This window comes from Magnolia sinica, chromosome 8 (genome assembly GCF_029962835.1).
Source record: "Magnolia sinica isolate HGM2019 chromosome 8, MsV1, whole genome shotgun sequence".
Lineage (NCBI taxonomy): Eukaryota > Viridiplantae > Streptophyta > Magnoliopsida > Magnoliales > Magnoliaceae > Magnolia > Magnolia sinica.
The window spans coordinates 4455028-4471888 of record NC_080580.1 but is presented as its reverse complement, the minus strand read 5'-3'; the positions used below and the strand labels follow the sequence as shown (position 1 = coordinate 4471888).

The 16861-nt window shown below is 39.5% G+C and overlaps 1 protein-coding gene across 1 annotated transcript; it reads right to left on the bottom strand.

The window, feature by feature from the left end:
* Positions 1-6078: 6078 nt before the first annotated feature.
* LOC131252653 (ataxin-3 homolog) lies at positions 6079-13833 on the bottom strand. The gene is made up of 2 exons (XM_058253312.1): positions 13470-13833; positions 6079-7032 (listed from the first exon to the last, which is right to left on the bottom strand). The coding sequence occupies exons 1-2, from the start codon at positions 13719-13721 to the stop codon at positions 6448-6450; spliced, it is 837 nt and encodes a 278-aa protein (XP_058109295.1). The 5' UTR covers positions 13722-13833; the 3' UTR covers positions 6079-6447.
* Between the last annotated feature and the right edge of the window lie 3028 nt (positions 13834-16861).

Genomic DNA, 16861 nt, shown 5'->3' with positions numbered 1-16861 from the left:
CCTCAGAAATGAGAACATTCCAAGACTTACGTGGACCACACAACTTGAAATTATAGCCATGATTTTAAACCGTTCCCTGTGGTGTGGTCCACCTAAGCTTCTATTTGATTGAATTTACACTATGCATACCCACCACGTAAGATTGATCCCTAGAAGTGGCACCTGTTGGATGATCTGAACATCCAATCATCTCTATTGTGAGTATGCATCCCATCCAAAATGAGAAAAGCTGTTCTCAGAATGGCGATTGGACTCCTGACCCAGAAGGCACCCCAAACTCAAATGAGTCAAGGGAAAGGTCCTTGGTTCGTCTCCATAACAGCTAATGGACTTGGATGGACTCAGAAAGTATCCCAGGCTGGAATGAGTTGAGGAAAAGGTTGCTGGTACGTTTCAAAATTAGCTATCTCGTTCACAATGTCACACAGACATGGATAAAGGTGAAACATAAGTATCAGCTTAATTCTAAACTTGGATAAAGGGCTCCAAGAAGTTTTTAGTAGTAGGTGTTCGATTCCCGTTATTTCATATGGTGTGCTCCATTTGAGCATTGGATCTGCCTCATTTTTCTTGCTCGTGCCCTAAATTCAGCTGGCATAACAAATGATTGGTGTGGATAAGTCACATACATCACGATAGGCCCCATATTGATTTTGTAAATTTCTCAATTTAAGTGTTAAAAAAATAAGTTGTCATGTCTACATTGGGAAAGATGTGATAATTACATAGGTAAATAATTATTACCCATTTACATAGTAATTACAATTGAGCTCAAAAATCAAATATGCCTAATAAACTAGATTGTCTGAACCCAAAAGGTTCGTTTCTTGGCACGTCTCAAAAATAGCTAATAGATTAGATTGGCGGAACCACAACCTGATAAATTAATTCTTGATTAATCGTTAAGACTTTTTAAAAACCTTCATAATCCATTATGATAAAATTGTCCTTAGTCGACAAAAATCCAAGTGGGTCAAGTCATAAGGGTCTTCTATGTCTTTGGAAACAACTAACAGACTAGATTAATAGATCTAGAACCTGGCAAACTAGATCTTAGCTCATTGTCTAGACCATCTAAGAACCTTGATCGTGCCTTGTCCTTAAAAAATCATTTTGATGCGTTTTGAAAAGCATAAAAAATCTGAATGAGTCAAATAAAAAATCCCCCAGTAGATTAGATCAATGGGTCTTGAATTCAAGAGATTAGACCTCAGCCAAACTTGCAAACTTACTAGAATATTGTATATATGTTGAATGTGATGAACTTAACATATAAAAGGACCAACCAAGCCGTCGGCCAAAGATAGACTGATGGTTCATTTTGTCACGTTCTGAACTTTAGTACCCAAGTTGACAATACTCGAATCAAAATTTCAAGATCGTGAGTTTATATATATATATATATATATAACTCACATAAATTTCGTGTATTTTCAAGACAATTAAACAAAGTAAAAGAAACAATAATCGTTGTCATTAAAAAAATATTCATTAATCAATCTTTGAGTCTCTAATTACATTGATATAAAAAACAATTAATAATAAAGTACATTGAAATTAAACTAGTTATTAAATAAATGGAAAGAAATTTTTTTAATCTTGCCTAGCTAACTCTTTATACACAAGTCTTGTAAAATAATCAAAGCGGGTGTGAGCATGATGGCTTGTAAGGTCACATTATTCGTAAAATTGAAAATTTTACATTAGTATGTAACAATGAATTGAGTCATAGTACATAGTATTGCAGGTTGGTGAGGGCATACATAACACGCAAAGTTATTCCAAAATGTTAAACTCCTGATTTCGAATAGTCTCATACCTATTGGGGACCATAGCTCACAAATGTGTGCACGTGGAATATATTTACGCATCTATAATTTCAAATATAAAAGAATAATAAATTAGCATCAGCATATCCACTTCGAGTAACAAAATAAAATAGTTTATCCTGATCCTTTTCTCCTTTTCTAACTTTGTCAAGGCAGAGTGCTCATTGTACATTCAATTGATTTTACATATAATAAAAAATACAACATACTGAACGTGGGTCATAAATCAAATATTCAAATACATCATTCATCATGAAATACACGATAATGATCAAATGTTCACAAATGCTAAATTTCACAAGTGATACACAAAATAACATTCTTTTGGGAATAACCCTGGCAAAGCATCAATAACAAAAAATCATAATGATCCTTTACAACATGACTCATGACAGAGCACCAGTATATAATTTTTAAGGACAAAAACTTAGGGTAAAGCACCCAGTTTATCTTTTAAAGGATAACATAGGGTAGAACACTCATTCCTATCCTTTCCAAAATGACCCTGGGTAGTGCACCCATAACAAAATACCGTAATGGTCATTGTAGAGCAGAGCACTAGTAATTTAAACTAGTAGAAATAATCAAATAATCTTTCCCTACAGCATATAACCATAATTAAAGAATTTAATTTACAATACATAGAAAAATAAATAAATTTCATACACAACAAGTAACAATAATTAAGCTAATTTCATCTACAATACATAACAATTAATCAAATAAATCAAATCTGCAATATGCAATATATAATCAAATGGAATCAAACTACAACTAATATAAGATTCTCAACAAAAAAGATCACCTATCTCACACGTGTAACTCATAAACAATTTGATGTGCTATCAATCTGATGTGCGTATGAAATATGCGGTTGTCAAAAGAAATGCAAATGAGAGCGAATGACCGGTGCCCTTGGATAGCTCACATTCCTAAAGCTCAAATCATGCTTAACATGCTGATTACAAAATATTCAATTCTAAATCAAATTTCAAATATGAACTACACACTGACTCACTGAGTTAACTCAGTGAGTCATAGAACAAAAATGGAATTAATGCAGCGGTGTAACTGAGATTAGTGCATGGGTCTGACGTTCGATTTTACTGACCTGACAAACAATGTGGAATCAAGGGTTGAGATAGGCTGAATCAAAAGGAGGCTGATCTTCATGGTCGACACAGCGAGTCGACGATTTTTGGTTATCTTATCTGTAGAAGCTCGTAGAAAGCACTCACGTAAACAGTTCCAGAGACGTGTGGTGATAGGAAACGGATTGGCTGCTCCCTCTGCCACCAGCTCCGTGGCTGATGGTCGGTGCTCTGTGGGCCCCACTATGATGTATGTGTTTCATCCATTCCGTTCATCCATTTTTACAGATTATTTTAGAGTTTTATACCAAAAATGAGAGGGATATAAATCTCAGGAGGCCCACACCACAGGAAAATAATGGTGATTGGATATCCACCATTAAAATCCTCCTAAGGCCCACTGTACTTTTTATTTGACATCCAATCTATTGATTAGTTCATACAGGACCAGATGAAGGGAAAACCAAAGATCAGCTTGATCCAAAACTTTTATTGGCCCCATAAGGTTTTTAATGGTCCATGCTCATTCAACACTGTTTCCTATAATGTGGTCCATTTGAGATTGGGATATACCTCATTTTTAGTCTAAAAATATAAAATTATCTGGAAAAATAGATGGACGGCATGGATGAAACACGTACATCATGGTTGGGCCCACAGAGCACTGACCATGAGCCATTGGCTGGTAGCAGGGGGAGTAGCCAATCCGTTTCCGTTGTGATAGGAGTGTTGTAGGTGAGCTTTGCGAATCAGCTGCGATTTTCTTCACCCTGACTCAGTACCTGACTGATAACCGTTGATCAATCTAGCCATCCATCATACATGTGGCATAACATGCATACCAAACCATACTATCAACATAGTGGGTGGATCGGAGATCAGTTTTAATTTAGGGGATGTGATCCATCAATATGTAGGCGTGCGACTTGGATGGTTTAGATTTACACACGTCTGCCACATATATGACAGATGATTCACCACCATTGTTGAAATAGTGCCTAACTCACACTATAAAGTAACTCCTCACTTTTCCTTTGCTTTCCAAGTAAAAGCCTTTACTTTTCTGCTAGCATTTTGACGTACCAATTGATTTTTCTCATGTTCATGATTAATCTGGTGAAAGAGAGATTATTTGGATGGAGTGGAGCTCTCGTTTACCATTACCGTCCTTTTATTCTGCACCTCACATTTTGAGTATCGAATAGTCTAAGAAAAAACGTCGATTTTTTTTTAATTTTATTTATTTATTATTATTGTTTTTTTAATATAGAAAGCCTATCAAAATAGCTTTTAAATATATTGCAATTTGAGATCATATATTATCTTGATTAGATTATTGACATTTTTAAAAAGATGAGAGCATCTTATTTTAAGATGTGTAGTTGTGGTGTATGTGTAATCAAATCCATTTGGGCCCTTGGTCCAGTGCATATCAAGGGTTGGGATAAGATCAAGCTTCTTCTTCTCTTCTTTATTTCTTTATTATTATTATTATTATTATTGGATTTAGGAGGCCCCCATGGGGAATTCAATGGTGGGCATTCCTTCCCACCTCCTTCACTTTTCTATAGCCCACCTAGCTGTGGATTGTGCATTGCGTTATTGCATTGGGTGGGTATAAATTACATCCGGGCCCTCTACATTTTACACTTGAGTGGTATATGAGTATTGCATTATTGCATTAAGTGAGATATAACTTTCATATGGGTCGCCTTACATGTTACACTCAAGTTATATATGAGTATACATGACTAGCCTTAGTTGTGAAATCTGATCTATTTATTATAATTCCAATGTCCACTAAATGTTAATTTCACATAACTAAGAATTGGATCCCACAAAATAGGGTAGGATTTTCATACATGTGTTATGATGATATTAATTCCACCTAATGCAATGCAATGTGTTGCATATGAGAGATGGCTTGGGTGGCAGTGACATTACAACAATTTAGATTTTTTATCACGACTTTTTTAGTGACGAGTCTAATTTTATCGCAAAAAGTTAAATTTTTACAATGAGTTCACTTGTCGTGAAAAGTCTGAATTGTTGTCGTGTGAAAACATCACGTGGGCCTCACATCAGCCGAGTAATTTACAAAACTCATGATATATTAACGATATCCAACCTGTCATCAGATAACCTTGTATCAACCCTAGTGCCAACAGGCAGCCTAATCCAACACGGGGTGTGCTAAAACACGGAACAATGTGAGATAGGACGTTCCTGATTTACACACTGCGTCTTCAGTAGATCCCTGACTGCAGGGCCCCACCGTGATGCATGTGTTTCACATCTATGCCATCCGTTTCGCCGGAGAAATTTATGGTCCTACCACAAAAATGAAGCAGATCCAAATCTTAGGTGGATCATATTACAGGAAACAGCGTGATTGACCATTAAAAGCTTCTAAGGGGGCACAAGAGTTTTGGATCACATTGATGATATTTGTGTTTTCCTCTCATACATGTCCTTGTAACCTTATCAGATAGCAAATAAACATTCCCATAGTCAAAATGTTCAATCACCACTGTTTCATGTGGTGTGGTCCAATTGAGATTTGGATCTGCTGTATTTTTGGGCCAGTTCACTAAAATAACAAGGAGAAACGGATGTACAGCATTAATATAAGACACATTCTCATGGTGGGCCCCACAGTCAGGGATCCACAGCATAGGGCCCTACCAGAAAAGCAGTCTGATTAGGTGAGAACCCTGACTGTGGGGCCCACGGTGATGTTTGTGACTACATCCATCAAGATTGAAAGCTCATGTTAGAGCATGATCCAAAAATGAAGCAGATCCATATCACATGAAGCAGTGGTGATTGACCATTAAAAATTTCTTGTGGGCCACAAAAACCTTGGATCAAGATGATATTTGTGTAGTTTTTTCGTCTATGCGTTTGCGACCTTATCAACAGCTTGGATGGTAAATAAACATTCTAGTTTGAAACATGGATTCCCTCCCAACTTGGTCCCTGTGGTTTGGCCCACCTTATTCACGAATCAGGGCCCTGTGGGTAGCATGAGCTGACGGAGATGACAAACAGCCACAGTTTGGAAATGGATCAAGTGGACCCCACGTGAGCCGGGTAACACCTGAGGATGTAGTGTTAGCGGCACCATCCTCCTGATCGCCCATTTTCCGTATTGAAGTGTGACCATGCCATATCCTCGGTTACCTCTTTATTGTAATTGTTTCTTACAAAACAAAACTCAAATATACGTCCCGACTGTATAAACTGTTTGGACCTCTCAATCTCAACCCTAGAATCAGAGATTTTTAAGTCCAAGTGAAGAAGCTATGGCACCATGTTCTCTCAACTCTCATCATCATCATCATCTCATCTTGATGAATATCTATAGAAATAAACACAGAAAGAAAGGGTACATGCGGGTGCGCAATCAATAACCCCGTATACCTCATAGGGAGGTGCATGCGGATATGAAACAGCTCGATAATCTCTCCATTCCCAAAGCCCTGATCAGTCCTGCTACATTCTCTTCCAACACATACCCAAACAGCTCACTGATTGCTATCTTGAGGAACCTGGCTCCCTGAGCCGGCTGCAGCTGAGTTCAGCAAGCCGGCAGCAACAGAGGCAGAATCCAGCAAGCTCGCAGCGATTGCAGCATTCAAATCCTTCTCTTCCATGTCGGAAAGCCTTTCAGCTTCACCAGCAAACTGGGTGGGATCAGAGGGCTGCTGGGGATTGGTTCTGTGGGGTGTGGCCTGTGTCGAATTGCAGGATTTCGTGATCCTCTGAGCATCCTCCGGCGAGAGCCACTGCCCAAATCCATTCAAAGCTTCAGAAGATGAGATGGGGCATTCTTTGGGGAAGTTGCCCCGGACCAGGAAGATGCTCCAGCCAAAGCCTTTGAGGGTGTCGAGATAGGCTGAGAGGTAGAACTTGGAGAGGTGCTCGGGAGCAGCGTAGAGGCTGTCGAAGTTGTACCACTCAGTGTCTACCTTCCGGATGCAGAACCAGTGGTCCTGCAGGTGGCAGATGAAGGCGTTCTCCAGCTGGGGGTCAATCTGGGCTGGCTCTGCGACGGGGCAGTTGAGCGGGATTACTTGCAGATCCCATACCTCCAAAGCCTTCTCTAAAACCTGCGAGCCACCGTGGAAGAGCAATCCTCATGAAATCTTAAAGGCGTAAAACATGAATTAATTGGTCTGGATCCATGAGCATGGGCTAGGAGGAATCCTATGATGGGTGGGTCATCACACACTGGATTACACATGAGTGGGGACATGCATGCGATCCAGACCATTATTCGATAGTCAGCTGGGAGCCACCATGAGCTTATTCATGGCCCAAAAATCAGGCTGATTCAGATGATCAAATCATTCGGGACTTGAGAAGGAAAAAGACCACCACGAGGGGATAAAATTGTATGATCTGTCCATTCTTTCAGTCGCAGTCCTTGGTGGCCCATTACATGAGCAGTTTGGAATTTGGATCTATAGACATTTGCCAGTCCTGGTGGCCCATTGCTCAAGCAGTTTGGATCTCGTATACATTCGTCACTCTCCCATGGTAATTCATGTGTAATGGGAATGTGTGGGTGCAATTAGCAGTCCTCTTAGACCTAGTTCAAAAACTTGAAAACTTGACTGGATGTTCAGCTGGATTGGATCGATCCAAAGACCCAACCTGAATCGACTCGATATTTAACAATTAAATTAAGAAGGTTAGCACATGTTAGTGATGGTTTGAGTATGTAAAAATGGTTTACTTACAAAAACAGCAAATGTCAAAGTTGTATTTGACCAGCGTACCTCACCAGGTCGGGCGTTTCAGTCTCCCCACTTTGTATTTTTAAATAATGGCATTCACTCAGCAAGTAAGTCAGTTTGAGCATTGATGAGTCTTGTTGAGTCAGAATGAGCCTCACTTGATAGAGATTTTCTCAGTGACTTGTCTTTGAATCTCATTGAATAGACTCAGCTCAATTTCAGGTCCAGTCACTTCGTTTTAGAACTATGCTTTAGACCGAGCATGCTTTCAGCATTTGCCTGAATTCTATCAGTGCATTGACGTCTAAGGTCCTAACAAAAGACTAAAAACACCATCTGAAACCATTCAAGGGCAGCATGGATGTGTATTTTAGTGCATGTATGACATATGCACACAGTACTCAAAGAAACAAAGGCGCACGTGGTAAACATTATGCTGCCCAGATATAGGTGGCAAATGGCAGCACAGAGGGTGATGGTCGTTTTGTAAGACAGAAGATAAGGAAGACAATATATGGAAAAAAAGATTCTTTCTTTTCTTTTCTTCTTCTTCTCCTTCTTCTTCTTTTTTTTTTTAAAAAAGAAAAAATCATAATGAGGGAAAAGAGAGATTTTATTCACCACTCAGGCACTACCTCTATATTTCTGAGGCTTTTACTCTTTACAAGAGAAGAATTCTCCCAATACCCAGATCCATAGCTCAACTGGCAGACTGAGTGAAGATACCTCGTTTCAACACTTGAGGTCTTGGTATCGATCCCTAGAGGGGGTGGTTAACATGGAGTGTGTGTACTGACATGGGTGTGTACTAACAAGCTAACCCAAAAACCAGAGAGAGAGAGAGAGAGAGAGAGAGAGAGAGAGAGAGAGAGAGAGAGAGAGAGCATGAGCATACCCTCCGGTGAGGGATCTTGGTATCGATCCCTCCGGCGAGGGAGAGAGAATTCTCCCTCGACCATACCCTTGCATTTCATTCAGTGGCTCAACATGGCCAAACAACACCTACATGAACATATAAAGATTTCTGTTTTCCCACAACTATACTCCTTTTTCATCCAGAGACTCAATATGGCCAAATGACATCTACAAGTAGATATAAATATTTTTGTTAATACAAAACAACCGTATAACTCATCCTAAGCTGCTAGTATGTCTCAGCCATTGATTATATTTCTATCTGATCTCAGCACTTAAAGCTCTAATTCTCGGTGACTCAACATGGCCAAATGACACCTACAAGCATATATAAATATTTTTGTTAATACAAAACAACTGTCTAACTCATCCTAAGCTGCCAGTATATCTCAGCCATTGATTATATTTCTATCTGATCTCAGCACTTAAACCTCTAATTCCTAAAAGAAACACATTAACTCTAGCTTTCTTATTTGATACAAACTCAAGGAGAACCAAACACTTATCTTAATTATCCGTGACCAATTAAGATCTAAGCTAATTTGCTAAGTTGCCTGACTCTCATCCAAATCATGCAATTTTAAGCCTGGTCAAATGTAAGTTGATTTAGGCTGTCAAACTTACTCAATTCAGATAAGAATCGAGTGATGTTGGGGCCACTGGAATGTAACTTGATAGGATATCAAATGGGACCAGTTCCATGTCTATTGGATGTGGTTAGGTATTTGTTGTGTGGTCTTCAAAAATGTGCGAGGAGAGCGATGATAACCTGTTCAGTGGCTTTGGCCCAGTGTTTCACACTAGGTGGCTTCTCTTTAGAGAAGAGGTATGATTTGTAGTGTGTAGTGAGAGAGAGCTTTGTGAGAGACATTTTTTCGGGTGTTTTCTTTATTCTATTAACTGTGTTTAGAGAATGTTTTACAACACGACGTTGTTTTAGTTATTTCTTTTGGTATAATAAGAAAGCAGTAAACTATTCATGATAGCAAGTACAACAGAAAGGGTTCTTTTCAACAAACCCTAGCACCTCCTTGTGAAAGTCATTGTCAAGTGGAGGTTGAAGGATCAGAAAGCTAATTACTGGATGGAAGGTAATAGTGGCCAGTACCTTCGTCTTCTTCTCTGTCTTCTTCGGTGTTTTCCTTTTCCCTTCCGTTTCTTTCTTCTCTTTCCTCCTCCTCCTCTTCTTCTTCTTCTTCTTCTTCTTTTTTAATTTTTTAAATTTGTATTTCCAATTCTTCTATTGAGTGAGAAGGGGAAGAAACCTCTCAGCACATATGCCAACCAAGAACATGTTACCAGTCATCTTTTCTTGTTTTCCAATTTTCTCAAGTTTTCATAGTTTCCCAGTTCTTTTTTTAAAAAATAATAATTACCCACCCAGGGTTTGGGCAAATGGCTAGCATTGTGGGTTTTCTCCCCACAAACGCAGTTTCGATTCCCCTCCCTGCGCTTTACCCGATGCACGTGGTTTTTGCAGGTGATTGCGTGCATCGGCAGGGAATAGCCTCACCTTCAAAAGGGGCGGGGACACCCTGTGGTCATAAGAAGAAGAAAAAATCCCTTCCATTTGCGGGTAACTCAGAATTTTATTAAAAAACAAATGGGGTGATGAGGAATCATCCAGCCAGTACAACGATGAGAGAATCCCTTAATTCTGGGAAAGGTCCAAGTGGCAACCCTTGAAAACATAAGACGCCCTCACCCATTCCACAACTAACCATCTAGCCTTACGGAACACTTGCAGTAGGGATGCTGTCCTGTCATTGAAAGATATGTTGTTGCATTCCAGCCAAGTTGCCCATAGTATGGCAACAAGGGAGATTGTGCCAAATAGTCATTTTCTTCCTCCCTGATTGAGTAAAGCGCCGCATGGAGAATAGCTCCCCAACTTATTGGGTCATCACCCAAAAGGATTCCAAAAACGGGAGGAATTTCTCCCCAATGCTGCAAGTAAACTGAGAATGAATGGAAAGATGATCGATCATTTCCTCATCGTGCAAGCACAAAGGACAACCATAAGGCAGGGATTTTTCCCCTTGCATTATGTTTGGAAATTTGTAATATCATTATATTTTCTAAATGAAATTTTGGTGGGGGAAGGGATTTGGCTTTTTTTCTTTGTTTGTATTTTTGAGTCACAACGCCCAATTTGAGTCATTGAATAATGGCAAAGTCTACCTGACACAATGGAATTTCTAGTAAAGTCCATACAATTTTTTGGGTTTGAAACCATGCTGAGTAATTAGTTAGATTTTTTATTTTTTATTTTACTTTATCATTCAACACGAAATATGATAGATGTTTCAATATAGAATTTCCTTCCCAAGGATATCATTGTCATCATCATTATTACTGCAATAACTTTGCTACTGTCCATCTCAATCACTTGAACTGCACTTCTTTCTTTGAGAAATCAAGTGTAGCTAAAGGTGGTGAAAATCACAATAGGCCCTATGAAACGTTTTCCTGTTTTTTCATTTCAATGAAAGTTTATCTCGGTTTGAAACTTCAACCTCTTGGTTGTCTGGTTTACCAGCATTTCTTTTCAGAATCTGAAGAATAAGAGCTTTAGGTCTTAAACAACTCATCGTACAAGGATCCTAGATTAATATGGTCATTTTCTGTTACAATTTGGGTGATCGGTCTTTGCAAGAAAAATATAGTCACCCTATCCTTCCTTTTATTTATTTTTTCTTTTTCTTTTTCTTTTTTCTTTTTGTGATGAATAGGATCTGAAAATTCAATTAGAGGCAACATTATCCTCTTGACTCTTCTATGTTTCATCATCATCGTCATCTCAGCCTTATCCCAACCAATTAGAGTCAGCTACATGAATCCTAATCCGCCATTCCACACTATCACGGATCATATCCTCAGTTAAACCATATCCTATTAAGCCTTTTTCCTACCACCTCCACCCACGTCCTTTTGGTCCTTTCCCTTGCCCTTATAAAGCCTTCAACTTGAACTAACTCATTCTTAACCAGCTTGGTTCTTGGTCTCCGCTGGACATTGCCAAACCATCCAAGTCTTCCTCATCTAATTACCTATTGGAGTTATTCTTAAGTTCTCTTGAATGCATGCATTTCTAATTCTATCATTCGTTGTCTTACCACTCATCCATCTCAACATTTTTTTTTCAGCTACGCTCATCCTATGAGCATGTTAATCCTTGATTATTTTTTTTTAAAAGCATGTTTTTCCCTGATTGCCCAACACTCTGTCCCAGAAAGCATGGCTGGTCTTATAACTATCCTATAAAATAACTCTTCTATGTTTCCATTATGCGAACTATTTTTTTTTATTATATAACAAAAGGGTGTCCTCGCCCCTTTTTACGGTGAGACTAATCCCTGCAGATGCACGCAATCACCCGCAAACTACGTACATCGGATAAATCACGGGGAGGGGAATTGAACTCGCATATGTGGAGAGCACACCCATGACACTAGCCATTCACCCAAACCCCAGGCGGGATGATGCAAAATATTTTTAAAATCTGCAGTTGGTGAGTTCAATATCTATATGAGGAATTACCACACAATGCATATGGGTTCCTAAAAGTAGACAACATATATCATAATTAATTACTACCAAAGCTTCATAATTTTTTTTGGGTTGAGAGATTAAAGCTTCATAAAATATCTCTGAAAAATCTTTAAAAATTGGATAAAAACTGCTCACACTGTTCCGATACATGTTTCTAGCAGTCATTGGATGCATTACAAATCACATTTTTCAGGGGTTGGTGGAAGTTTGGTGAAGTTCCCAGTTCATCAAGAAATGCTTTTACCTCTTAGTTTTGAATTTCTAATAACTTCTGCCAAACGTGTTTTTTTCCCCCGCAAGTTCTATAATTAAGTTAACATGAAACTGAAGTGTAGGATGGAAAATTGGAATGAAAAAGATTTATCCATATCATAGAATCCACATCTAAGAACACAAAAACAATCAGCGACTTTACTTACAAAATCAAAATCATATTTTTCTCACATTCCGTTGTTTTTGGCAATCCCCAACTCAATTGCAGAACTGCCCAATTATCCTTCTATGCCTAATCCTCTAAAAAAGGCAAAAAACAATCCAATAAAATTCCAATTCACAATGAGGATGAATTTACACTCATGTTTATAAGATGTAAACCTCCTTTCTCTGTATGGGTCTGCTTGTTTCATGTATAGATTTTGGGGAATAATGCTTTCTTTTGAAAGGGTTTGGTATGTACCAAGCTGTAAATTGTTGAGGAATCTTTTCAATGCTCCTCCATCAGGGGTTCGGTTAATGCTCCTCCTCTATGGGATATTTCTCTGTAAATATTTCCTTATTTATAATTAAAAAGAACTCCTATCTTTTCCCTTTAGGAGGTGTGTTATGGCATGCTCTTCCCACCTATCTTCTCCCTTTAGGAGGTGTGTTATGGCATGCTCTTCCCACCACCAATTCTGTAACAGTGGCAACCTATCCAACATAAATGTGGCATTCATGCATTAATCTAGACCATCCAAATCGGTTCCCTGCCAGGAATGAAGCATGTACCCCAAAATTCCCACTGATTGGACGAAGACAACAATTTGATTTCATCCGTTTAATTTGAACAAATTAGAATTTTCTCTTTGACCATTTCAATGGTTAGAACCATCCAATTTGGTGATTTCTGGGCAGAAACATCCACAATGCAAGCAGCGATTTGGATGGTATGGGTAGCCGTTAAATGCATGCCATATGTGGTACTTAAACGGTGGCAGACAAACAGGAGTTGAAGTAAAAAAGGGGGCATAAATATCATTTCCCTAAACAAAACCTAAATTCAACCAAAACAAACCACCGCTACAAATGCAACAACGATGGCTGAGACAGCGAGGAGAGGGAGAGCATGCAGAAACCCTAACCTGGATGCTGAAATCGCCATCCATGGAGACGTTGTGGGACTCCTCCGAATCGATCGGCACGGTATCGCCACCGCCGTGGCCTTCGAGCAACATCTGCCGTTCTTTGCGATCGAGATCGGAGGCGAGAGCGGCGAGATCGAATTCAGAGAAAAAGGGGCCTTGCAAGACGGTGTTGACGCAATGGACGGCACAGAGCTTCGATTCCTGGACCTCGTGGTACAGCATCCCGCCATTGCTCGGACCCTCTTCCATCTCTCTCTGTAGAATTTAAAGAAAAAAAAACTCCAACCCTAACCCTAGAAATCTCTTAAAACCCGACAATTCTCTCTCTCTCTCTCTCTCTCTCTCTCTCTCTCTGTTTTTCCTTTTTCCTTTTTTCTTTTGTTTTGAGAAGAAACGAGAGAGGCAGAGAGGGAGGCTGGTTTTTCCTTTCAAGAAGTTAGCTTATCTCATAGGCGTGTGAGAGGCCCTCGCATGCACAATCAGTCGCATGTGTCATAATGTGACACGTGTGAGACATGGGCTTTCCATCAGGTGAGTGAAACTGATTAGATCTATGGCTTAAATTTCAGAGCATTTTACACCTCATGTAGCCCACAGCATATCAAAATAAATCAATGGCTAGAAAATTATTTTTTAACCGTCAAATTTATTTTTACATTATGGCCCACCTGAAGAGAAAATTTTATCCGATTTTCCATCCCAAGAAGATATAAGAATTATTGACAACCTTATGGAAAGATCAGATCTTACAAAAATTTTCATATTTTTATGTGTGGCTGCGTTTTTATGCGTGCGGCTTCTCACGCGCGTGGAATTAGCAAGTTTCAGTTTTTTATCTTTCTTTTGCCGTTTTGAAGGGAATGTAATGCTGACGTGGAGGCTTTAGGAAGCACGTGTTGGACACGTGGCAAAAGCCAGACAGACACAGGGCTCCGGTTTCTTAGGTCAGTAGGATATACGTCGGGAGCACGCACCATGGTACTCCAACGCAGTTTCTGCACGTCCCGTGGCCCACCTCTGATGAAACACGCGTCAGAATCACCCCATTTATATGATCCTAACCACTGAACAGATATGAAAACATCAATCTACTATCATTTTGAAATCGGATTGTGTACCAAGTAACTCAACACGCTTTATCGTACTGAGTAAAATCTATTGGGCCCACTGTGAATGAATGTAGTTTATCCACGCTGTCCATCCGTTTTTCCAGATCATTTTAGGGGTTGAACCCAAAATTGAAGAATATCCAACGATCAATTGGACCACACCACAGGAAACAGTGAGAATAATGATTTCTACAGTTTAAACCTTCCTAGGGCCTGTAGTGATGTTTATTTGCATTAGAAACTGTTCATGAGATCACGTAGACATATACGAATGGAAAACATAAATATCTTCTCGATCCAAAACTTGTGTGCCCCCAAGAGTTTTCAACGATAGATGTTCAATTCATACTGTTTACTATAGTATGACCCACTTAGTCTTGGACATGCTTCATTTTTTTAAATCAAGACTTAAAAATATCTTTTAAAATGGATGGATGGAGCGGATAAAATACATAAATCAATGTGGGCCCCACAGAGTTTAATCCGTACGTTTAGAGTAATGAGTTACTCGGTACGCAGTCCGCTTCCCGTCTTCGGAGGCACGGCATTTTCAGTGCTTCATCTTATTCTGAATACACGGAACACACGCATTAGATCTAAACCGTTAATTTCGTGGTTTAATTGTTCTAGCCCTTTACTGGGTGGCATGCAAATGAACATTAAAAGACAGAAACCAGCAACGGTTTGAAATGAGCCATTTATTGGATGGTTAAGATAATCTTGATCAAGGAAATATTCAGTTAACGTTGATTCAATAGCTCAATGGTAGACTATAAAAAAAAACGGCTCAGGCCAAAGGATTTTATGTTCAGATCATCATATACAACTGCCACCTATACGAGACACTAAAATGCCACAGGCAGGTATTCGTTCTCGTCGAAGTATCTCCATAATCTAAACCGTCCAGTCTTACCAGTCCAACGGTTAGGATCGTCTGATTACTTTACTCCTGCTCATCCACCGTGGGGGCACTCGGTAGGATAATGTGCACGTGCGAGGTGGGGACTGAGGCGGGACACAGTTTTGGGTGGCGCGGCGAGGCAACTGTAAGGGCATTTTCCGCAATTATATGGAAGTATAAAGGCATTTTGGCAACAGAAAATATGGAAGATGCGCTTGCGTTCCAACGCGCCACCAGCATCTGGACGCGGATTGTAGTGGACTAGCTACTGGACGGTGTTCCGTGGGCCCCAACATGATGTATGTGTAAATCCACGCCGTTCATCCATTTTACCAGATCATTTTATACCATGAGGCAAAAAATAATACACATAAATCTATCATGTGGACCACTACTGATTGAATACCCAGCATTAAAAGTATCTTTCGGACTACAAAAGTTTTGGATCAAACTGATATTTGTGTATTCCCTTCATCCAGGTCTTTGTGACGTAATCAACAGTTTGGATGGTAAATAAATATTAAATTGGGGCCTAGAAAGTTTTTAATGGTGAGCGTTCAATCACCAATGTTTTCCTGTGGTGTGATCCAACTGAGATTTGGATCTGCCTGATTTTTGGCCTTACGCCAAAAATAAAGATCCAAAATGGATGAACGGCGTAGATAAACACTTATATCATTGTGGAGCCCACAGAGCACCGTCCAGTAGCAACGTCTCCACTGACAGTGTCAGTACGAAATCTACGCGGCTTCGACGGTAGGGGTGTCAATGGGCCGGGTTCGGGCTGAGTCAGACTTTTGAAAAGGGCCGGCCCGAAACTGGGCCAAGACCAACCCAGGGCCTGCCCGTTTACAGCCCTAATCGAAGGCTGAAGTTTAGAGAATAACTTTGATACTCTGGCAGAGTGTGATGGATGATACGCAGGCACTTAGACATGCATGCCTAGAATATAAGTAGTCAAATTAAACCGCCCAAATTATGAACTCGGTGTAGATTTATCATTAACAAAAAAATACTAAGTTATTTCATTATCTGACCATCGGATTGATGGACACTTATTGGACGGTTAAAAATGAAAAATAAAATAAAATCCAATGGTCCTATTTCCAGACATGGGATTTTCGTCCCTTTCTACCATTTTTTAGCACGTGGCATGCATGGGTTGGATCAAAGCTGTAAATTTGTATTTCTAATCACGGATGACCCATGGCCCAAAAATCACAATATTTGGATTACCTTAGCCCTTTGATTGGTGGCATACAAAGGAACATTAAAAGAAAAAGGAACATGAAATAGCTCCCTTACTAAGTGAAGAGAGGCCCACCTATTGGATGGTTAAGATAGTTCGACCGAATCAAATTTTGGTTAGGAGCCAAAAA

Excerpts from the sequence above, each read along its gene's own strand:
- LOC131252653 (XM_058253312.1), bottom strand. The coding sequence starts at position 13,721 with ATGGAAGAGGGTCCGAGCAATGGCGGGATGCTGTACCACGAGGTCCAG. Across the intron at positions 7,033-13,469 it reads ATGGCGATTTCAGCATCCAG|GTTTTAGAGAAGGCTTTGGA; the intron begins GTTAGGGTTTCT and ends GGTGGCTCGCAG.